Source organism: Nicotiana sylvestris, chromosome 9, assembly GCF_000393655.2.
Source record: "Nicotiana sylvestris chromosome 9, ASM39365v2, whole genome shotgun sequence".
NCBI classification, from domain to species: Eukaryota; Viridiplantae; Streptophyta; class Magnoliopsida; order Solanales; family Solanaceae; genus Nicotiana; species Nicotiana sylvestris.
In genome coordinates this window covers 187,945,362-187,970,831 of record NC_091065.1, presented here as the reverse complement: position 1 = coordinate 187,970,831, position 25,470 = coordinate 187,945,362, and the positions used below count along the sequence as shown (strand labels likewise).

General features: G+C 34.0%; 2 protein-coding genes across 2 annotated transcripts; one reads left to right on the top strand and one right to left on the bottom strand.

Moving 5' to 3' along the window:
* Positions 1 to 494: 494 nt before the first annotated feature.
* On the bottom strand, positions 495 to 4,196 carry LOC104219084 (bidirectional sugar transporter SWEET2-like). The gene is made up of 6 exons (XM_009769717.2): positions 4,077 to 4,196; positions 2,593 to 2,629; positions 2,256 to 2,472; positions 1,670 to 1,828; positions 1,463 to 1,582; positions 495 to 887 (listed from the first exon to the last, which is right to left on the bottom strand). The coding sequence occupies exons 1-6, from the start codon at positions 4,150 to 4,152 to the stop codon at positions 777 to 779; spliced, it is 720 nt and encodes a 239-aa protein (XP_009768019.1). The 5' UTR covers positions 4,153 to 4,196; the 3' UTR covers positions 495 to 776.
* A 5,417-nt stretch (positions 4,197 to 9,613) lies between these two features.
* Positions 9,614 to 10,639, top strand: LOC138878725 (uncharacterized). Its single transcript, XM_070158415.1, has 2 exons — positions 9,614 to 10,050; positions 10,189 to 10,639. Exons 1-2 carry the CDS (start codon positions 9,614 to 9,616, stop codon positions 10,637 to 10,639), a joined length of 888 nt encoding a protein of 295 aa, XP_070014516.1.
* Positions 10,640 to 25,470: the final 14,831 nt, after the last annotated feature.

The following is a 25,470-nucleotide window of genomic DNA, read 5'->3' as shown; positions in this document are numbered from 1 at the left end:
TCTTAGTTCGTTATGTACTTGTTTCTATGATAGATACACTTATTGTTACCTTTGCTTTTATATCGTTGTAACTTGTAGTTATTCGTTTACTTCATGCTTGTTCCATCTCGTGAAACATATCGTTGCAGGTTAGTTTATTACCTCTTGTATTAGTGTTTGTACTTTTAATCAAAGAGATTTGTTTGGTTTTGAATTAATGCCTTCACAATTGGCATGTTCTGCAAAGCGGGATGCCTTATGCACGGGGCTGCTTCTATTGTAATGAGTACAACATTTGCTTTCTTCATGAATGAGAGATAAAATTAGATTAAAAGACACGGTTCTTTTTGCGAGGTCCGATATTGATTTTGCCAAGTTCCTTCGACATGATTCTCTCAAAGTGTCAAGTATTCTCGTTCAAATTTGTCAGTTCATAGTATGGTCAGTTTAGTGGGAGGGCACGAGCCCACACTGTCCCTGGCCCTCCACCCTGACTCCCTGAGCATATGACACAATTTTCAGGGAAACCTCAAAAAATGAATAACTAACAAAGAAAATATGCTAAGTGTTCCTTTAAATTTGCTCAGCACTTGGATTTTTTTCTTTCCAAACAATAGCTGCACTCAATTTATGATTCTCACACAAGAAAAAAACAACTTATTTTTGGACGACTTGTTGTCGTGAAAAAATTAGCCAATTCTGGTATTAATACCAAACCTATGAAACGTAAGACATATGTCTTACGTATAAGTTTGACATAAACACCAGATGCGAGTAAATATTGCCGATATATTTGATCATGCATAGGACTCCAGGAGAGGTCTTGTTGGCTCCTCATTGGGTCTGCTATATCTCCAGTACAAGACCAGTTGTATGACCCCAAGAATTCCTCCTATTCCATTTGGGACCTGATTCATACAGATCAAAATTTTATTTTAAACACAAAAAATGACAACAATCAATGGCAAAGCAACAAATCGAGGAGGGTATGGGCAGGCCGGTGCACAAAACATCCCGCATTCACGCAGGGTACGGGGAATGGCCGCATCCCAAGAGGGTGTGATGTAGGCAGCCTACCCTGATGCAAGCATCAGTGGCTGATTTTACGGCTCGAACTCATGACCTATAGGTCAAGACAACTTAACCGTTGCTCCAAGGCTCCCATTCAAGAGAAATAACATACTCTCCAAGGTACTTCCCAAATATTAAGGATTAAGTTATATACATTGACAATGTAATGACTTTATTACACCACAAGTATAACTTAACTCGTTATAACATGTTATTAACCACTTATTCTAGGTTGCCAGTCAACGCGATTAAAAAGAATTACTTGCAGTTATTTTTTAAATGTGCTGATCGCATAAATTCTTTATATAGTCAGTGCATAGAACTTAAACACAATTATTAGAAGGGAAACATAAATTACAGAGCATATATATAAGGAAAAGATTGCATAGAGAAAGGATATCAAGTTACTTACAGAGATAAATGGATCTTGTTTAAACATTCCATAAGCAAAGAAAGAAAAACTCATAAGAAAAGTTGCAAGGGAGAGAGAAAATGGCATGTACTCAACACTCTTTGTTCTGATCACCAAATTCTGCAGAAGAATATCTTATATTTGTCTCATCAACTGACATCAATGAAAAATATCTTAATTAGTCATTGCTCTTGTTGATCAACTTACAATAATGAATAGTGGCGAAGCAAACATGGAAACGAGAGAAATGACAGACAAATATCCAACAAAAGTTTGTCGATTCAGAGGTTCAAATACACAGATGCTGGTGGAAACTACAGCGGCGAATACTGCAAAAACGCCGAGCAACAACCCCAACATCTTCAACTGCATTGAACATGTAATGGTATAAGCATCGTCTTGTGTTAGCAAGTTGACAACAATAAAGGGAGTTAAATTATTAAGTAAACATAAGCTATGTTGCTTGTACTCTCCAAAAATGCTGTAGTACCCGTGTCAAATCTTTCAAATATACTACTTTTGGAGGATCCAACGCTCATTCGATGATATTTTTAAGAGTCTTAGCAACATAGAACCAAAGTGTTTTTTAAATAACATAAACTTTTAGATGAGATAGTCACGTCAATTCAAGATGGTATCAGAGCAAACGAAGTTCATCTAAAAGAATGTAGTTATGCTTGCACGTAAACGGGCATATTAAAGACATGCTTAAGTAAATAAAAGTGTGTTCTCTAACCGCTTAAATTTTTAGATGAGATGGTCATACAATTCATTGGGAGGTAAAACATCTGACCTTTTTTTCCCGCTCTGCGAATATGATGAAGATGGTAATATAAGCCAACTGGAATACTGCTCCAACATAATTGACTGTGAAAACCAATATAATACCAGGAGATACAATTGGTGTTCCATACCAGAGACATATTAAACAATTCAACAGCGCGTAAATATAAGGCAGCCCAGAAAACTGTTCTGTTGACTTGCTTATGATGATCCTTCTGAATGTTGGTCTGAAAGAAAGGAGCGGAAAACATCAATTTAAATGCGCGCGCACGCACACACACTCACACGTATATATATGTTATCGACATATTAATGTGCAGTTTCTTTTAAAGATTTAGGATACTTACATTGGTGACACAAATAAAACAAATGCAAACAGGTTCCCTGCAATATGCATAAACCAAACATTTTGTCACTAGCATGATTGGTAGGCAAATTGAAGAAGTATTATATACAACAACAACAACAACAATCCAGTATAATCCCACTTAGTGGGGTCTGGGGAGGGTAGTGTGTACGCAGACCTTACGCCTACCCTAGGGTAAAGAGGCTGTTTCCAAATAGACCCCCGGCATCCTTCCCTCCAAGAACTTCCCACCTTTGCTCTTGGGGAGACTCGAACTCACAACCTCTCGGTTGGAAGTGGGGGTTGCTTACCATCAGAGCAACCTCTAGGGAAGAAGTATTATATCTAAAAGCAAAAACATAATAAGCTTGTACTTCAATTTTCTTCTTATTTTTTCCTCTTATTTATAAAGAATTTAAGTCATATAAACTAACAATGTGAATTAAAAATTTCTGTAGTAACAAGGAAATAAAGGAATGGTACTAACTTCCACAACCAATCCTAGCAAAATAACGAAGTTTCAACAGATATTCTCTGATGATATTCCAAAATAAAAAATTTCGAAAACTACAGTCAGACCTCTCTATAACAACATCTTTATATAACAACACTTCACTATAAAAGTCATGTTTTTTCCGGAACCAAATTTCATGTTAAGTTATAATATATGTTCTCTATAACAATAATTCATTATAACATCTAAAAATATCTAGAATAAATGAAGCTGTTATAAATGTTTGACTGTATTAGCAAACAGAGAACTCTCATATGTAAATGTTGCAATTGAGAGAGTGGGTGGAATGAATGAAATGAGTCTCCAGTACTCGAGACCACCAAAGATCACGGGTTCGAGTTCTGTGAATGGAGAAAATCTTATAGCAGTTTCCCTTAAGTGGACCTTCCACAACGCGAATTCAAATTAATCTAGCTAGTGATTTCGAATGCAAATGCATAAAGAAAAAATTATATTCCAATGGCAAAAAAGTCAACACAAGAAGCAGCTAGTTAAGATTCTTGAGACTTGATTTAATGTACATCCAAATATTGTTTCCCAGCAAAGTTTCTTGGAATAAAACTAGTTCTTCGATACACTAAACCCAGATGCCTCGGGTTCAAGCCTTCATTTGTTTGTTTCACAGGCCGGTGCACTAAGCTTCCGCTATGTTTCGGGGCCTGGGAAAGTGCCGGATGACAAGGGTCTATGTACGCACCTTTACCCTACATTTCTACAAGAGGCAGTTTCCATGGCTCGAACCCGTGACCTCCTGGTCACATGACAACAACTTTACCAGTTACGCGAAGGCTCCCCTTTAAAAGGTGAGTTACCCCTGACCTCCGGCGGGGTTCGAGCCTTCGGAATGAAGAAATTTCTGATACAAAATGCTTTCCCTTAAATGGACTAATGCGGCGAGAATCTGAATTAATCGAGCCAGTAATTCCAATCACTAAAGAAAGCCAGAAAATAGAAAAAGAAAAAGCTGGTACCTGCAATCCCAGCTGCATTGCTGCAAATTGAATAAGTTGAGAACAAGCCACCTGCTGCAGACATTGATATTTTCATTTTGCTTAATCAGTTCAAAATTCACATATCACATAAGCAAACTTATTTCTCCGTTGGATATGCGTGAATATATATATATATATATATATATATATATATAATTGTTTTTTTTTTAGGACAGCTCAGTGTGGAGTTTATATGGAAGTACAACCAAATTATGTAAATCAACAGTTGTCAACCATTAGTGGGACCCATCATATTATTTACATTCTTTTTATATGACATTCTTTGTTTACAAGAATATATAATTAAAGTTAGAACGAAACATTTACAATTTAAAAAAAAATCAAATATAAATATGTGTCTTTTTGAAAAAAAAAACAAACTAAATAGCTTGTTTATCCAAGCTTTCAAAAAAAAAAAAAAAACGAAATTGCTTTTTGTCAAGTACTTTCGAAAAAAATTACTTTTGGAGCGTAATAGTTTGCATTTGACCAAGATTTCAAAGTGCTTATGCAAAAAAAAATAAAAAAAAAGTACTTTCTCTGTTTCAGTTTATGTGAACCTATTTGATGTGGTGTAAGGGGCGAAACTAAGTGTTTGTAAGATAGTTAATTGAATTTCTTTCGTCGAAAAATTATATTGTAAATAGGATTAATTTTATTTGGTTGACTTCACATTACTAATTTAAAAACCAAATCGTGAACTTGAGATTTAAGGTATAAATTATTACGCGAGTTCAGTTTTTTGGGGAAAAATTCAAAAATAGTCACATTTACAACTGGTCGTTCAAAAATAGTCCAGTTTCAAAAGTAATCGAAATTTAGCCACTTTTTATGTAAAGATAAATCTGAGCGAAAATACTGGTCAAAACCCGGAAAATACGCCAGTACATTATACTGGAGTTCCAACATAAGTATGTTTGAACTCCAACATATTATACTGGAGTTCCAGGATAAGTACGTTGGAACTCCAACATAATATGATGGAGTTCCAGCATAAGTACACTAGAACTCCAGCATAATATACTGGAGTTCCAGCAAGTATAATTGTCCAGTATAATATACTGGAGTTTGTAGCACCGGTGCTCCAGTCTCCAGTATATTATACTGGAGTCAGCAAAGTTTACCGGTCCAACATAATATGCTGGAGTTCATACACAGGTGCATCGAACTCCAGTATATTATGCTGGACCGGTCTCTGTTGCAGCAAAATAGTGACTATTTTTCATTGACTTCATAAATGTTGACTATTTTTGAATGACCAGACCGAAAACCGACTATACCGTGCTATTTTTACGTTTTTTTGGTTGCGTTAAAACTTAAAAACATTAATGTCTATACCCATGTGCTTGACATCCAAATCTTTGTATAATCTTAGTGGTCTTATATGATTATATCCTTTTAATTAAATAGTATTATTTTCAGAGTTATGAAATTTGGATGAAAGAAATTAGGCGTGGAGATCACGTCTATCTCATAATCGTTGAGGTCAAGTTTATCCTTACCCCTAAAAACTTAAAAGGCTAAATTTATTACAGGGATTTTTACCTACCTATACCATATATCAAACCTTATTACCCTCAATATTTAAGGTTTGTGTTTATTACATTTAAGCATACCAAATTATCATTTCTATACCATAATTCAAATTAGGGATATAATTAAGAGTTCATTTATATTAGGCATAATTATAGGACTGTATCTTCCCACTTTCTCTTTCCTTTCATCTCAACTGTTCACAACACACATACAACTCACGATGCTCCTATGGTTCCTCTCGTTGATCAACCCCAACTGCCCACCACCGTCGAAGAATATCATATTTTCAGATTCACAAGAAAATTTTAAATTCTTTGATCGAACCGCTTGAATTCCCACTGGAAATAATAATGGCAGAGAGTTCGAAATTCTTTGACCTCTTTTTTTTTGGGAAGTGGTTGAAGGTTACTGGTTAACACAGTCGATTGAAACTCGAAGTAGAAGAAGAAGACATATTTCCAGAATTTGTAGATATTTTGTAGTCAAATTGTAGTCAAATTAGAAAAATTGTAGATAAATTGTAGACTGTTTTTTGCAGAAGATTTTGTAGAAGCTTTAGTCGTTTTGGATTTGTGAAAACAGAAAATAATGCATCTACAATCAGAATACAAATAATCTACAATTTATCTACAAGATATCTACAAAATAGATACATTGAATTTTAATATCCAAATTCTCATTTCAATTGTAGCATAATTGGCATTTTCGACATAATTGTAGAAGATTTGTAGAAGTTTTAGTCTTCCCAATCTACAATTCATCTACAATTTATCTACAATTTATCTACAATATATCTACAATTCTACAATTCTACAATTTAACTACAATTTATCTACGTACGTCTTCTTCTTCTTCTTCTTCTTCTTCTTCTTCTTCTTCTTCTTCTTCTTCTTCTTCTTCTTCTTCTTCGAGTTTCAATCTGAAATTCAGTCAAAACCAAGTCTAATCTTCACCAAAACCCTCAAAATTGAGATATAAACTCCTAAACATATTCCGAATTATTTACAACAATACTCAATCCAAACAAATAATAATTTTTGAAAACCCAAATTTGAATTCAAAGCTTTTAAGCTTTTTAATGGCTATCAATGGTGGAAAATATATGGAAGAACAGATGAAGATGAAGATGAAGATAAAGAACAGAAATCTCCTTTCCGTTTGATTACTGGAGCTTCAGTAGCTTGCATTTTTTGAGAATTGTAGTTGAGTGAGAGAAGAGAGATCTCTTTCCGTTGAGGAAGGAGAGAATTACGCAGCAATTCGAATTTAATGTTGACAGAATCACACGCAGATCTGGTGCCTTCATTTTAGCGCGTTTTTATGGCAAAATCTACCTATTTTTGGATTGGTATATAATTTGTAGTAAAAGTGTGGACTACACGGGTAAATAACAAATTATGAACATTTTTGGTAATAAGGTTTGATATATGGTATAGATAGGTAAAAATCCCTTTATTATATATACTCTCGATTTTAATTTATGCGAGGCAGTTTGTTTAGACATGGATTTTAAGAAAGATTTTTTTTTAAGAAAGAATATTTTTTGAAACCCATTGTCTTAAATATGCTATAAGAAATTTATGTCTATATAACACATCATTAAGTATAAAAATAAAAAATTTAAAATTAAATTATTTCCAACGGAAAAAATGTCCTTTTTTTAAAAATATAGATTAATAAGAAAATAATAGCACACAATATGAAATAGAGGAAGTACTTAATTATACATACTCCACGCACTCTTGGATATAAAAGTTTTTGGAAATTACTTCAAAATAATATGAAAGGTTTTTTTTTTTATTTTCTGGAAAAAAATTAAGGCCTCTCAATGAAGTTTGACTTTAGGTCCATTACTAACGTGGAAGTGACACCAGCTAGCCACTTTTGAACATGTTGTTTAAAATATATCTAGAGTTTATAATGTATTTAAAAATTAGTCAATTCGCTCAAACTTCAGGACCATCGTATCATAAAGTTCGAAAATTAAGTCCAAAAATTCGAATGTTATGTCTTGAATTTTAAAGTAACAGTTCCGAAATTCAAGTACTTAGTCCTGAATTTTAAATCCTACACAGGCAAATTTCCAACATACTGGGTCTCGAAGAAGGGACCAAAACATATTTTGCCTAGCAGTTCAGAAATTTACGATACTTAGTCCTGAATTTCAAATTAGCAGCTTAAAATTTTAGGACTCTATGTTTTGAATTTCAAATTAATACCTCAAAAACTCAGGTTACAAAAATTCAAGATACTTGGTCCTAAAGTATGGACGAATTGACTAATCTTTAAATACATCGTAAATTATGGATATATTTTAAATAACAGGCTTAAAAGTGGCTACCAGTACACTTCGCCATGTACTAGCGTCTCGTATGTATAGTTCAAGTGGATGTCCTAATAGTATCCTCCCAACGTAAAAACTTGATGTGAATATATATATAGCTTAGCGCGCGATACTTCCAGAATTCTCTCTCAGCGCACGATAGCGTGCTTTTGCTAATGTACGCTGGCCAGCAATGGGGAGGGGAAGACCTAAAAAAAATACAGCCGCAATTCAGCGGATGGAACCTATAGGAACTAGTAACAACAATCAAAACTGTGACAAGAAAACTCAAAATCCTCATATCGGAATTGATGAAGAAACTTCAATGGAATAGTGGCCACCATTGTCAGCTGCACAGGAAGGTATGAAAACACCTCCTAATCTGACTATTACACCGGTAATTGTTAGTGAGAAGAAAACCGTTGAAGATAAATTGACTGAGGCTAACCCTAAATCAAAGCAAGTTGACATGCATGTGAGTAATCCATTAGTAACTACTGAAAATGTGAGGGGAACAAAGGGTAAGGAGGACACCGATAAACAACAAGGAGAAGTAATTGCTAAGAATACAGAATCGGAGCAAAAGAAGTGGACAAACTTGTTTCTAGGTAACAGAATGGCGGCAAAAGGAATGGATCTAAGCTTTATTGCACCAATTATAAAAAATGGTGAGGTAGTAATTGAACTATGCAAGGAGGAAGTGGAAGAAGAGACACAGAAATGGAAACAAGCACTGATACTCTATGTAGTTGGAGGTGCACCAACTATAGGAGCTATGGAGCGCTTCATAGCATCAACGTGGAATTTTACAATAAAGCCAAAAGTCTATCTGCATAATAATGGATATTTTGTTGTAAGATTTAACTCTATTAGCGACAGGGATGAAGTTCTATATTCTGGTCCCCATATGCTGAATAACAAGCCAATTATCATGAGAGTATGGTCAGCTGAATTTGATTTTAACAAGGAAGTGTTGCAGATTATTCCAATATGGGTTAAGTACCCTAACCTTCCTCTCAATTGTTGGGGAGCAAAATCACTGAGCAGGATAAGTAGTGGATTAGGGATTCCTCTATATGCAGATGCATGTACCACTCAGTTAGATCGAATTTCCTATGCTAGAGTACTAATTGAAATAGATGTAACTAAAACTCTCCCAAAAGCTGTAAAAGTAACAGATCCTAATGGAAGGGAATTTATGCAAAAGGTGACATATGACTGGGTTCCTGAATTTTGTCATACTTGTATACAAGTAGGGCACCAGTGTCACAAAAAACAACTAGCACATAAAGCCAAAACAAAGCAGCAGAAGCAGAAGCAAGAATGGCAGCCCAAAGTGAATCAGAATGCTAAGGGGAATCATCAAAACATAGTAACTAATAACAGTAAGACTATGCTTAATGAGGAAAAAGGTACTTGTAAGATGATACTAGCTACAGGAGAGCAGGAACAAGTATGGAAAAAGCTACAGGGAAATCAGTGATTAGAAGTAGGGAGAAGCCAGATGGTGGAACCATTAGCATGATAAATGGTTTCAACATACTGGCAGAATCTGGATTGTAGCTGACCTATCACAGATAAATGGGAGAGGGCACAAGTAGTCAAAGGAGTCAAGAAGAAGTAGAAGGGGGCCACAACCTCTATTTATCCCTGTATGATGCTTACTACATGGAACATTAGGGGTTTGAACAAGATCCCTAAGCAGAAAGAGGTCAAGAGGTTCATAAGAAGTAATAAAGTAAAAATGATAGCACTACTAGAACACAAAATAAAGGAGCAGAAGGCATTACAAATAATAAGGAGAATCACTCCAGGCTGGGCTTGTATTACCAATTATGAGTATAGTAATAGAGGAAGAATTTGGATTCTCTGGGACATCAGTGAGATAGACTGTGTGGAGTTGGGGAAGTCCTCCCAATACATTCACACTATAATACAAATAAAGAGTATGAGCATGAGATTTAACCTTACTGCAATATATGGGCTTCATACAGTAGAGGAAAGGAGAGGCTTATGGAATGATTTGAATAATTGGAGCAAAGTACAGCAAGGGCCATGGTTGGTAATGGGAGACTACAATGCCATTAGAGCAGGGTAGGATAGACCAATTGGGAGCCCTGTCCAAGAATCTGAGATTAGGGACTTCAATGGTTTCATTGAGTATAATAATTTGACAGAAATCAGAACTACTGGAAGGAACTTCACATAGACAAATGGACACACATACAACAGAATAGATAGAGCCTTGGGGAATGCTGAATGGATGATGCAAATGCCACATTTAGAAGTAAGGGTAATGGATCCAGGTTGTTCTGACCATTCTCCTCTGTGTATGAATTTTGAAGATACTGAGGATAAAGGTCCAAAGCCTTTTAAATTCCTAAACCATCTTGCTAAGCATAAAGAGTTTCTGGTAAAAGTTAAAGAAGCATGGCAAAAGAGAAATGAGAGGAATATCATGAAGGATGTATGGTGCAGACTCAAACAAGTGAAGCAAGCTATGAAAAGTTTGAATAGAGCAGAGTATAATGCAATAGGGGACAAGATACAACAGTGCAGACAACATCTCAGTGAACTACAAGAACAAATGAGAGACTCTGGACAACCTGAAGATGTGATAATAGATGAAAAGAACACAAAGGCTCAACTAGAGAAATGGCTTGGGTGGAAGAAAGTATCATGAAACAAAAATCTAGAGTACACTGGTTGAAATTAGGTGATGCTAATACAACTTATTTTTTTGCAAACATGAAGAGCAGGTACTCTCAGAACAAAATAAAGAGTTTAATAAGGGACAATGGAGAGATGGTGCAAACTAAGCAAGAGATTGAAGAGGAAGTGCTTGGCTTTTACAAGAAGCTACTGGGATCATCAGCTAGGAACCTGCCACATATTAATCCAATGGTGATGAGGGATGGATCTTTGGTGAACAGACAGTAGCAGATTCAGTTAGAGAAAAATGTATCTAAAGAGGAAGTATTTAAGGCATTGCATGGTATTAATGGCAACAAAGCACCGGATTGTGATGGTTTCAATGCCCTATTCTTCAAGAAGGCATGGTCTGTGATTGGAGACAAGGTTACAGAGGCAGTGATGGAGTTCTTTACAAATGATCAGCTCTATCAACCTATCAACTGCATAACAGTCACACTTGTGCCAAAGGTGAAAAATCCAGTCAGAATCACTGAATATAGGCCAATATCATGATGTACTGTCCTTTATAAAATTATATCTAAGGTGCTAACAAACAGGCTACAGGGGATAATGAATGATATAGTGGACAGGAATCAGTCTGCATTTGTACCGGAAAGACTCATAAATGATAACATCATATTAAGTCATGAACTAGTTAAAGGGTATGGCAGGAAAGGTATATCCCTAAGGTGTATGCTGGAAATTGATATGAAGAAGGCTTATGATTCTATTGAATAGGACTACATGGAGCAAGTTCTACAAAGTTTGCAAATGCTTGGAAGATTTGTCCAATGGATTATGAAATGTGTGAGAATTGTGTCTTATTCCATCATTATCAATGGGCAACATACAACTCCATTCCAAGCAAAGAAGAGATTGAGGCAGGGTGATCCCCTTTCTCCATACTTATTTATATTGGCTATGGAATACTTGATTAGATTACTGAAGACGCTAAAGAGGAATCCAAACTTCAATTACCATCTTAAGTGTACTAAAATGAGCACAGTACAGCTTAGCGTTGCTGATGACCTCCTGTTGTTTTCTAGAGGTGATACTATGTATGTGCAACTACTCTACCAATGCTTTCAAGCCTTTTTCCAAGCTTCTGGTTTAGTTGCAAATGCTGATAAGAGTTCCATCTTCTTTGGGGGAGTCAGAGAGGAGATACAACAGGAGATATTACAAGAATTAGGCTTCTCTAAAGGGTCACTACCAGTGAGGTATCTAGGAGTGCCACTAAGTACCAAAAGGTTGTCATTAGTGCAATGTCAACCACTGAAAAGATGCTAGGGAGGATTCAATCATGGACTGCCAGATTCCTGTCATATGCAGGAAGAATTCAACTAATTAAGAGTGTGCTATTTTCCATACAAGTATTCTGGTCACAAGTGTTCATGCTGCCTAAGAAAATGATCCAATTGATAGAAAGTATATGCAGAAGGTTTCTATGGACTGGAGGGGTGGAGGTCACAAAAAAAGCTCTATTGGCTTGGGATAGACTATGCTGGCCAAAAACGACAGGGGGATTGAATATACTGGACATAGGCATATGGAATAAAGCAGCCATATGCAAGCTGCTGTGGAGTCTAAGTAAGAAGAAAGATAAAATGTGGATACAATGGGTGCACCTGTACTATAAGAGATACACTACTTGGGTGAGCAACCAAAACAAGCATCATGGGTGATCCAAAAAATAATTAAAGCAAAAAAATACTTTGAGGGAGCAGGGTACTCAGAAGAAGAGGTGCTGCAAATGGACAAGTTCTCAATTAAGGATATGTACTTGAAGCTTAGAGGAGACTTCACAAAGGTATCATGGAGGATGACATGCAATAATGTTGGATTGCCTAAATGGACATTCACATTATATCTGGCTGCTCACAGAAGGCTATTAACAAGAGAAAGATTAGGGAGATGGGGTCTACTAGAAGATACAGCTTGTGCACTATGTAATAGTGAAGAAGAAACTATTGAACATTTATTCTTTAAATATTCATTTTCAGCACAAGTATGGACAGTAATGGTAGAATGGCAAGGAATAAAGAGGCAGGTGATGACCTAGGGACAAGAACTGGAATGGGCTGAAAAGGAATGCAAAGGGAAGAATTGTAAAGCAGAAGTATACAGAATGGTTCTAGCTGGGAGCATATACTACATATGGCAAGAGAGGAATGCGCGAATATTTCAAGCAAGACAAAGGAGTGCTGAAGCAATTACTAGACAACTAGCTCAAGAATTCACTGTCGAGGGGGTATGAAGCATAGACTGAAGGGAAGATTATTAGCGTTAAATTACTATCCTACTGTTGTATAAATAGTATAGTAAATAGAAGGAACATGACTGAGAAGACAAGCTGAATTTGGGACTGATGTCCAGATCAGGCTTAAGAGGGAGATGCTGTGTAAATATTCCTTGGTAAATAAAATTTTTCATTACCAAATATATATATATGCAGCAAAGTCAGAGACTTAATAACGTTGTAGCATAGTAAATTAACCTATACAAAATGAAAGCCAACAAATCAATGCTTCTTAGGGGGTGATTGATAAATGAAAAAAGAATTTCACTAACGGTACAGAATTAATAGAACAAATTAACAACTCAAAGAAAAATAAGATCAATGCTTCTTATGGGGTGATTTATATCATATGCTTAATTATTGCATTATATCAGTATGTGTCAAAAGACGTGTTCCATCTTTTGAGAGTGAAGTCGACGATAGTTACTGAACTACACAAATCTTCATATTAGTAAATGGGGTAATATTTTTAAGGGATAATTTCACATAAATACAACTCACACATCTAACTTGCAATATAATAGCCTAGATACCACTTTGTAAATCTATTGTCCAAAAATAATAGGCTAATTCCCGAAAGACGGCTTATTTCACATAATCAACTACGGTTATTGCTCCCTCTTTATACAACCATTTGTTTTCTTTCTCTTGATTTCCTTTGATTATTAAGCATTTGATAAAAAATGCAAATCAGCCTCAATGCAACTCAAAAATCCTGAATAATACATATTATCTGGAGGTAAGAAATTCAAACACTTTTATGTTCAATTGCTGAAGCAATCCAACAAGATAAAAGAAAAATAAAAACTTGGTAAATGAATTGTAGAATCCCTCCAACGCGTACAAAATCTTTTTCATACAGCACATACCCGAAAAAGAAGAAGACAAGGAAGTGTCAAACTTTCGTAGAGGCCTCTTACACGCTGACAATGTATATAGATCCTTATAAACTGAAAAAATATATAATTATACAATAGTATACACAAATATACATATTTATACATAATTATACAATACTGTATAAATGTATATAAACACCACTTATACAATATTTTCACTAGAAAACATAGAATGCCCAATACTACATGTACTGTAAATAATGTATTAACTTGTATAAACATGTATAACAGTGTATAAGAGGTGTTTGTATATCCATATACACAATTATACACTATTATACAGTGTTGATACAAACTGCTACATAGTTATGATTTTTTATCCAAGCCTCGAGTTGTAGTAGAAGGTATTGGATGATTCAACCCGTCAATAGGTTAACAATTTTGCGCCGACGATTCGGAATTCAACACACAGATAAGATACACCCACTACAAAAAAAACTGGAATTAGCTACGAACATCGTCACTAATCTGTCGCTAAAATACTCGTAGCTAGCAGAATCTTTTGATAATCCACCGAATAATATTAGCGACGGATTTTTCTATTTAGCTGCAGAATTTGTCCGTCGCTAAAACCTGATTTTTTTAGTAGTGACTCAATTTTAGATTCGAGACTTCAAGGTCAAAATAATAATGACCAGAACTTCAAACTTCAAAATCTTCTAAAATTAGTGGTTATTTTTTGGTGCAAATCAAGTTTGAGAGCTATTATTTTCAGATCTGTGTGTATTTTTATTTTTCTTTCAAAAATCTTCAATATTCTTCTTCTTGCCACCATGGACTACAGAGTAGGAGCTCGAGCCTTTTTCGAGCCATTGATGGTAGAACTGCGTAGGGGGTAGGGGAGGGGGAATAGCGGGGCCTAGGTTAAGAGAGGATGAGGGATCTATGTGGGTTAGAAAGAAAGAACAAGAGGCGGTGAGAGAGAATTTGGTGTGCTGGGAAAGAAGAAAGAAGAAAATAATAAAAACCCTAAAAGTGTGTTTTTAATAATGGACTAAAGGCTGAAAAGTTTCTTTCAAGTTATGTACAACATGGGCTAAATAGAATAAGAGCTTCAAATCTGGGCCATTTTCGATTGGGCTGTTAGGCCAAGTGACAAGGGTCGTAATTCTTTCTATTTTTAATAATAAAATCCTAGTATATTATAATCACATGACTAACATCTCGAAATGGTGAATTTTAGAACTCTCTTTTCCTGTCTAAGAACATGGTGAGTGGTCAGTATTGGAAAATGAGCCTATGCAACGCATGCACAACCGTTGCCATAGATAAGTAAACCGTTGTCATTGAGCTATAGCAATGCTATAGGGTCCGCACACCAGATCGCGTGGCGATAGCCCTATTTCAACGGTTCTTATAACTGTTGCTATATCCCCATCTATCGCAACGGTTATTCCTCTTATAAAGCTAAACAAAATGAAAAACGACAGATCGATGTTTCTTATGGGACGATGATAAATGAAAAAAGAAGAAGGCATTATAACTGTATAGAATTATTAAACCAAACAAATTAAAGAAAAATAAGATGACCACAAGTGCAAATTAGTGACTTTAACTTAATCTTGGTGAGGATTATTGCAACAAAAATTTCAATGGGAAAAGGTTTTCTACATAAGTATATATAGGCTTAAACAATTACTTTCCTCAAATAGTCTCCATCTCGCATCTGGAAGTCCCTCAGTTTCCAAATACAATCTCTCCATCAAAAGAACTGCAGATTCTTGTTTTTAAATCAGATGGTCGTAAATCAACCACCTGTCAAGGGCGGATGCACGCTTAACGAAGCGGTGTCACGCGACACCGTTTCTTCGAATTTTTTACTAAATATATAAGTATATATTAATACTGTGAAAAAAATAGATAAGTAGGAAAAATGACACTTGAAGGTTCAAACCTCAATGAGAACAATATTTTGCAAATATTTGACCTGTTTACAAAATTTTTTGCATACGCCCCTGCTACACGTGTGCCTTTCCATTGTGAATGAGAACGAATGATATGACTCTCCCATTCTTCTTTTTGAGTATTTCCTAAAATCCACAAATTCATGCCACCAAAATAACTGCCTAGGATTGCTAGATTTCCCTTCACTTCTAACAATGGGTAAAAACCATCAGTGGTACTTTTGATCTCTCTCCATGATTCATCTATACCCTAAAGTGAAAACCCAGCTTCTTGTAGACCGTGTTGATGTATCATCTTCTATCATCAGAATTTTATACAGTCAAACCTCTCTATAATAGCCTCGTTTGTTCCGATATTTTTTAGATGCAATAGTGAAGCGTTGTTATAATCGATTCCGGAAAAAACGTGACTTTTACAGTGAAATGAATGATTGTTATGAAAATGCAGGATATATGGAGATGCACAAAATCTGATTCCCATATAAGAGAATAATAAAATGTAGAAATACACTTGAAACGTATTAAGGATTCGACAGGAAGCCTAGTGAATATTTCTATTATTATATCATAGGAAATTGTAGGTTTTTCTGTTGTAGGTTTCATCTTCTCCTCCAAATAGAATGCAGTAGCAAGAATAAAAAGAAAAGAAGAAAAAAGTCAATAAAACTGACATGATCACAAGTTTCTTGAGTGATATTGAGGAGCAGAGGCGGAGTCGGAATTTTAAGTTTGTGGGTTCGGAATTCTAATCCTATTAAGTTACTGGATTTTACATTAATAAATTGTACATATTTAATAAAAAATTTCAGACAAATACAAAATTTGAACCAAAATTATTGGGTTCAGCCGAACCTGCATCAGACACTCCGGATCCGCCCCTGTTGAGGAGAATGACTAACATTAAGGACTTAAAAGCAAGCCATGCGAGTTTTCTATTGTTATTTCTCAAGGAATAGTAGGATTTTTTGGCGTAGGTTTCATCTTCTTCTCCGTGTAGAAGGCTGGCTGAGGGCGACATAGTGCGGGGTCTGAGGAGGGTAATGTGTACGCAAATCTTACTTGTATATTGTGACTTTATAAATTATTCGGAAAAGGCTTAAAAATGCCACTCGACTAACATAAATGGCCTATCTATGCCATCCGTTAAAAGGTCGCCCAATTCATGCCACTAACGTTATACTTTTGACCTATTTATGCCATTGTCTCCTAACAGTTCCATTTTCTGATTTTTAAATAATAGAGTAAGAATTAATTTTTCGACCCACTTTTGTCACGTCTATTTATATTACTGGTTCTTCTTTACTTGACCCTACATTTCTTTTAACCTTGATTATGTATAACTACCTATGCCCAACCCGATAAAATCCAACCATCTTTTAACCCAACCCCTAACTCCTTGTCACGACCCAAAATCCAACTAGTCATAATGGCACCTAACCCAACCCGCTAGGTAAGCCAATTAACAACTATCCAATTTAATGAGATTTTCTTTAGATAAATAAATAATAAAAAAACTGAACTTACTTTTTCCAAAGATTGGTAGTACAAATTATGAGCTTCTAAGATTTAGATTTTTACAAATGAATTGAAATAAACACAACATCGGTTTCAAATAAATACAAATCACGGAACACTGATCTTATTAGGCCGTGACAAGGAATTAGGGGTTGGGTTAAACGATGGTTGGATTTTATCGGGTTGGGCATGGTTAATTATACATAATCATGATTAAAAGAAATGTAGGGTCAAGTAAAGAAGAACCGGTAATATAAAGACACGTGGCAAAGGTAGGGTCGAACAATTAATTCTTATTATTTAAAAATTAGAAAATGGAACTGTTAGTCGACAATGGCATAAATAGGCCAAAAGTATAATGTTAGTGGCATAAATAGGCCAAAAATATAACGTTAGTGGCATGAATAGGGCGACCTTTTAACGGATGGCATAGATAGCCCATTATATTTATGTTAGTTAAGTGGCATTTTTGGCAAACTTTTTTTTGGTATAATAAGTAGGCTAAATGTGCTGCATATTTCTTACACTACTATTCGGAAACTGTTTTTCTTTTTCTCCCTTTTTGATTTCCTTATCAAAGGCTGACTAGTACGATATCTGAAATATGATATTAAAAGTCAAATATATAGTTGTATTATTTAACAATTAAATGAGAAGTAAAAATTCCTCCAAATTCAATTCATGATTTATTTTTTTGAAATTTCTAAGCATTTAACACAATTATAACACCGTACAATTTTCCCAACTTTTAAGAATTCAATTTCATTAAAATTTTAAATTCAAATTCATTAAAAAATAAGAGTCGTTGCAAGCTTAAATGCTAGCTAACTACAATACTATAATTCCATGCTTATCAGATATTTAAATTCATTTAACAAATACTCCGTAAAATACAAGTGACATGATTGGCCAAGCTTCTAAGAATATTTAAGATTGGCCAATTTTTCTAATTAAATTGGCCAAGTTCCACACAGTATTATGCATTTATTTTTGATATACCTGTATTCTATTGGCATGAATCTATATCACATAAATTATATGGCTTATTTAAGATTACTAGCTCCCATTTGGCCGTATATTTTCACTATTGTTTTTTTAAAAAAATTGAAAATATTGTTTGTTCATAGAATAGGATCAGTTTTTTAATTTTTTTTTAATTTTTTCAAGTTTCCAAAAATTGGTTTATGACAGTTTTTGGGCGATTTTTTTTTTATCCACTCACAAAACTTCAATTTTCTTTTCAAATAAAATACATGTCCAAACACAACTTCAACTTCCAGAAATTATTTTTCAACACAACTTCAAAAACTTTTTTTTCAAGTTTCGACCAAATCTATATCCAAACGCTAGCTCGTTTTAAAAGACTGGTTTTTAGTGTACGTACTATGCACGTGTCTATCATGTTAATCAATAAAAATATATATAAAAAGAACAAATTTATTCTGCATGTACCCCATACACTCCTATAATAATCTAGGTAAACCGATATGCATTTCAGTAATCTTCGTATGTCGTCAGCCAGACACTCCTAATTTAATCCCTTTATTGAGTCTTATGTTTCTTCTCATTTTAAAGATTTTCATTTAACTCTAACTTATGCACCACATGAGAAAGTAGGAACATCTAAAAGAACGCATTCCACATAATCCCTTCCTAAATAATTATATTTATGGATTACATAATTATATATATAGATCAAAGTAAAAATATAACATTTTAAAATTTAACATGTAAATAGAAAAGGAAAAAAGGATTCTACGTTTTTGTTTGACAAATTTGCCGAAAAATTACTCATCACAAAAGTAGTTAAGAGTTTCCTTTTAATGTATTGTCCTTTTATATAAAATTAGAATTTAAAATAATTTGATTCCTTCTTGAAATATATATTTTCTATTAATTAACTTAAGATTTTAGGAATCGAAGATATTTTAGTTCCTTCTCTGAAACGTACTTTTCTCATTTATTTATGATAGGAATTTTAGGGATGTGTTTTTCACTTTTCTAAATCAAGGTCCTAAATAGGAAAGTAATTAAATAAGTATTTTTAAATATTAGGGATGTAAATTGAATGATTAATACTATATATAGGAAGATAATTAAATGACTATTTTGTCTAGTGTGAACTCTGTTTTAAAGGGGTAAAAGAGATAAACGATATTTCGCTAAGGGCTTTCGTGCTTTTAATATAATACTAGTATTAGGGTACGCGCTTTGCACGTGTACCCTATATCAATAAATATATAATTTTTTTAAAATACGAAAAAATATTAAATAATGTGAGTTATTGAATAAAATAAAATAAAAAGTATAAGTTCTTAAATATAATGAACATTGATCCTTTATAGCCCGTTAGCTCGATAAATAAATAATAATATAAAATCTTAAAAAATACTCTAATATTAGAGTTAATACTTTATAAAAAATAACGTAAATATAGGAAGCTGTCATTTATTAGAATAGTTATAAAAAGAAAAAATAAAAAACGACTTCATATGTAGGTTATCATACGAAAATTTTAATCGAATGGTCATATAAAATAAAGGTAAAAAAAAATAAGGTAGAAAATCAATGTTTATTGTTATTTTATTATAATCATTCAAATTTTAAATGATAAAGTATTTTTTTTATATCCTTGATGAACATTGATCCTTTCTAGCCCGTTAGCTCAATAAATAAACAATAATATAAAATCTTAAAAAATACTCTAATATTAGACTTAATACTTTGTAAAAAATAATGTAAATATAGGAAGCTGTCATTTATTAGAATGGTTATAAAAAAACAAAAAAAAAGACTTCATATGTAGGTTATCATACGGAAATTTTAATCGAATGGTCATATAAAAAAAGGTCACAAAAAATAAGGTAGAAAACCAATGTTTATTGTCATTTTATTATAATCATTCAAATTTTAATTGATAAAGTATTTTTTTTTAGATCCTTGAATTATAATAAAAGAGAAAGAGAGCTGAAACAATGATAATATCACAATGGAAGGATATCACAATGAGTTTAGCTTTGCTTTGAATGGCAAATACTCACGTTAGTTTTGATTTAATAAATATATTACACGTCATATAATTCTATATATTAAGATTTTTACATAATTCAAATAAAAAAAATATAATAAGTAAAATTTCAGCTAATTTTAACATCCTAAAAGTTAGAAAAATAATTAAATGATCATTTTGAGTATAAAATTAATTTTCTTGATTTCTTTTTGTACTTCTTATATTTGTCGAAGGATATCTAACAATGGAAATGTAGCTTTTCTTTGGATGGAAAATTACTCACGTTAGGTTTGATAATTAATGTGTTATATGATGCCAAATATTATGACTTTTTACATGTATACTTCAAAAAAGGATTAAGGAAAGATATAATAAGAAAAATCTTAGGTGATTTTAAAGTCCTAAAAAAAATTAGGAGAAATAATGAAATGACTAATTTGTGTAGTATGAAATCGAGTTTTAGAGGGTAAAAAAGACGAACGATATTTCACTAAGGACCTTCGTGCTTTTAATATAGTAGAATAGAATATAGATATGTTCTACTCCATGCCCAATTAATCAGTACTCGTAACATCACTTATTACATCACTTGATTGGATGCACTAGTATTTTTCCTAATTGCTTTATGTCCCAACAGAAGGTGGGTAACTTGATCATCGTTCTTAAATTAATATATAGTTTTAGCTCAAACTTAATATATATAGTATAATCCTACTTAGTGGGATCTGAGGAGGGTAGTGTGTACGCAGACTGGGCAGGGTAGTGTGTACGCATATCTTATCTCTACCCTGGGGTAGAGAGGCTGTTTCCAAATAGACCCCCCGACATCCATTCCCCCCAAGAACTTCCCACCTTGCTCTTAGGGAGACTCGAACTCACAACCTCTTGGTTGGAAGTGAAGGTTGCTTACCATCAGAGCAACTTTTAACGATACGTAATTCTCTTTTGTTTTCTTTCCTTTTTGTTTTTGGTCTTACGTTGCTATCAAAATTAATAGAACAACTTTCCGTTTGACTAACAAATTAACTTATTTCCTTTTCTTGATAGATATTAATTTTAGAGATTGTGACATCAAGATAGTGATACATAGTTAGATATTATCAGTTCAGTTTAGGCTAATCATTTTTTGTGGTAGAGGATTATCATTTTGTTGATTATCATTTTGTTTAGACGTTTTGAATTCTATAAATGAAGTGAATAAAAACCCTATTTCAAGTTTTTGAAAGGTAGAAGGAACTTTATACCTGAAAATTGCTACATTTGTCCCTTGTAGAGAAGAGAAAAATAAAGGGATCTTTATATTCACAATTAGCCGAATTCACTATTTATATTTACTACACGGTATACATTGATTATAGGGAAAATGCATAAGTACTCTTTGTGACCATGGGCGGAGCTATATTGCTTAGGGTGGTCAATTGATCATCCTTTGTCGGAAAATTACATTGCGTATATAGGTAAAATATTAGGTTTTAGAGATACATAACATATATTGAATACCCTTTGTCAGAAATATTTTTACTTAATTCAAGTTTGAACACCATTGAGAAAATTTCTAGCTTCGCCACTGCTCCTGACCTATATTCGGATTTATAACTACACACTTTATCTTTGCGAGAATCCTATTATCCCCCTAAACATTTTTAAATAGAATAAATACCACACTAAAACTAGACAACCAAACTGGTGAACTGCACGCGCTGCCACATGTATATTTAATACTTTTATTATTCTTTCTTCTTTTTCTTATCCCTTTTTCTCATTTTTTTTTGTTATTTCATTCTCTTTATTTTTTTGGTCACCGGCGACATAAAATGGTGGTCGTTGGAATTTCAAGGACACCATTTTCTCGGAGAATTTTTTTTTTCGGCGATAGATTTTTATCTCGATCTGAGTGTATTATATTTTTTTTTGAAAGTATAATTTATGTGTGGGAGGAAGAGCAAAAGAAAGAAAAACGAATATAAGCTGAAAATGGTGGTCGGAATTTCAAAGACTCCATTTTTTCAGGTGCAAATTGTTTTTCCGATGACGGATAAAAAATAGTGAGCTCCTCTAACACTTTCTGGCAATCAACAATCAACAACCAAATTCTTCTTCCTCGTTCTCTTCAAAATTATGGTTCAACAAATAAAACTTATTGTACTCGATCTTGCCGAAGAATATGGAGAATCTCGGAGCTAAATTCCGATCAATTCTATAAGTAAAGAAACTGGAGGAAAGAAAAGGAAAAGAGAAAGAAAACCAACAGAAAAGAAAAATAGGAAAATAGTATTTTATAAAAATTATTATAAATTTTTTTTTTTAACTTTCTGTGTCTTCTGCCACATCAACACTAAGGATATACTAATTTATTTTAAAAAAATTTATGGGGATAATAGGATTTCCGAAAAGATAAAGTGTGTAGTTGAAAATCCGAGTATAAGTTACGCGGGTACTTATGCATTTTCCCTTGATTATATATTGACTATATACAATTGTAAGCATATTTTATATAAAAAATATATATTTATTATATATTTATTAATTATTTTAATTAAGCGGCTAGGTCAATGGCAATTTAAATTAATGCTTCAAAAATAAAGTGCAAAAGGGGAAAGGAAGAAGTGTTAGTCCTATTATCGACTTGTTCAAGTCATGATGCTTTATTTGATTCAAGAAGTTTTCTTGAATACGAAAAGAAGTCCTAGAAAGCAATTTTCGAAAAAAAAGAGTTGAGGTTGAACACGAGAAACATTTATTTTGAATTCGATTAATTTTTGCAAAAACAGATCAAATCACAGGATTTTTGTATGTATGCGCTGGGGAGCTATATCTCCTGGACGAAAGATTTCTAAACCTTGATTTTTGGAATGGTAGCAATGGCAACTTATTTTTGTTATATATATATATATATATATATATATATATATATATATATATATTATATTCATTTGTGATGCTTTATTTGATTCTAGACATTTTGTTCAATAAAAGGAAGTGCCAGAAAGTCATTTTCATTTAAAAGAACTCGTACACAAACAATCATTTTCAGTTCAATCGGTAATTATTTACTTTACGTGTCGTTTTCCCCTTCTCCCTCTCCAATAATCTCCATATTTGATTTAAATAGGATTTTTTCGTCTTATCCACAAAATTTGGATTTTCCCAACAATATTTTCTATTTTGCTAAAAGTAAAAGAAAGATAAATAAGATTCTTTCAAATTTTACGCTAAAACAGAAACGAATAATGAATCTTCAAGCTAAAGACTAGTACTGCTTTCCATCAACTTTTACTAGGTCGTTTATGATAGCCCACAAAATTTTAGGCGATTCATCGCCCGGATTTATGAAGATGGCGTGGACATTAACATACGAAAAGATTGAAAATTATCCTGAATTCTTGTTTTATGTCCCTAAAATAAACAATCAGTACGAAGCGATGATTATTGTTCATTAGGTTATTTCTAATAGGTCCACAAAATTTTAGGAGATTCATAGCTCGTCGCCCGAATTCATGAAGATGGCGTAGACATTAATTTCCTGAATTCACGTTTTATGCCCCTAAAATGTCAAAAAACGAGGAACAATCCTGGCGAAGCGATAACTATTTTTCATTATATCGTTTCTGATGGACCAACAAAATTCGGGCAATGACTATTATTCATTAGATACGACCTAAAGAAAAATAATCATTGCTTCTCCATGATCGTTCCTCGATTTTTGGTATTTTCAGGCCATAAAATAGGAATTTAGCATGGTTTTCGATTTTTCGTGTGCTAATGTCCACGCCATCTTCATGAATTCTGGCGACCGGGCCCGAATCGCCAAAAATTTCGTGGTCCTATCAGAAACGATCTAATGAATAATAATCATTGCTTCTCCATGACCAGTCCTCGTTTTTTTTTTTGGTTTTTTAGGGCCATAAAATAGGAATTCAACGCGATTTTCGTTTTTTTGTGTGCTAATATCCAACCTATCTTCATGAACTCTAGGGACCGACCCCAAATTGCCTAAAATTTTGTGGGCCCATCAGAAACCACCCAATGAACAATAGTCATTGCTTCTCTTTGTCCGTTCCTCATTCTTTGGCATTTTAGGGCTATAAATAGAAATTCAACACGATTTTGTTTTTTGTATGCTATATTCACCCCATCTTCATGAATTCGAGCGTTCTGCCCGGAATCACCTAAAATATTGAGGGTCATTAGAAAAGACCTAATAAGTAATAGTAATTGCTTTTCCGTGATCGTTCCTAATTTTTTGAATTTTCGGGCCATAAAACAGGAACTCAACACGGTTTTTGATTTTTCATGTGCTAATGCCCATGCCATCTTCATGAACTTGGGCAACCGGACCCGAATCGCCTAAAATTTTGTGGGCCCATCAGAAATAACTTAATGGATAATAGTCATTACTTCTCCATGATCGTTCCTTATTTTTTGGCGTTTTAGGTCCATAAATAGGAATAGAGCACGTTTTTTTTATTTTTCATGTACTAATGTTCACGCCATCTTCATGAATTCGGGCGACCTGCCCTATATCGCGCCCCCTTTTTCCTCCACAGGGAGAAGTCCGGGTTTCGACATTCATGGGGGTAATAACTCATTTTCTTTTGGGAATTAGGTATTTGAAGAGTCGCTACCTAACGGATTATGGTGCGTTAGGGCACCTAGAGTGATTAACTCTTGGGTTGGTTTGCATCACCAGAGATTAGGGTAAGGGCTCGAGGTAACCTCGAAGGGAAGGTGTTAGTCACCCCTCTTGGTCCACAACTATGGGTCCCGGCCAAACTTATATTTACAAATTAGTCCATATAAATAGTTGAATCAAATAAGTTGCAAATAAAGCATGTTGGATAGTTCAAGTAGTAAGATAAAGGTTGGAACAAGTTGTAAAAGACAAAAGTTTTGAAGGATTAGGAAAAGAGGGGTCCTAGGTTGTTTGTCCTATAGGATCACCCCACGCTATGTCCGGTAAACACTCCTCAATGAGGGGCTACACGTGACATTAACACGTAGTCATCATATCCCATGTCTACCCTTCACATCCCCTTATTGGTCATGCAAAGCGAGTGTTTGGTCATTGATTCCTATTGCATGCTGTTACCCGTCCCTTCTTAATAGTTCCGGAGGGTGTTAGGACCTCTACTTATAGGTGGTTCTAGACGTACCCCTAAGGTTTTAAAAGAAGAAAATTCTAAGGCAACAGTC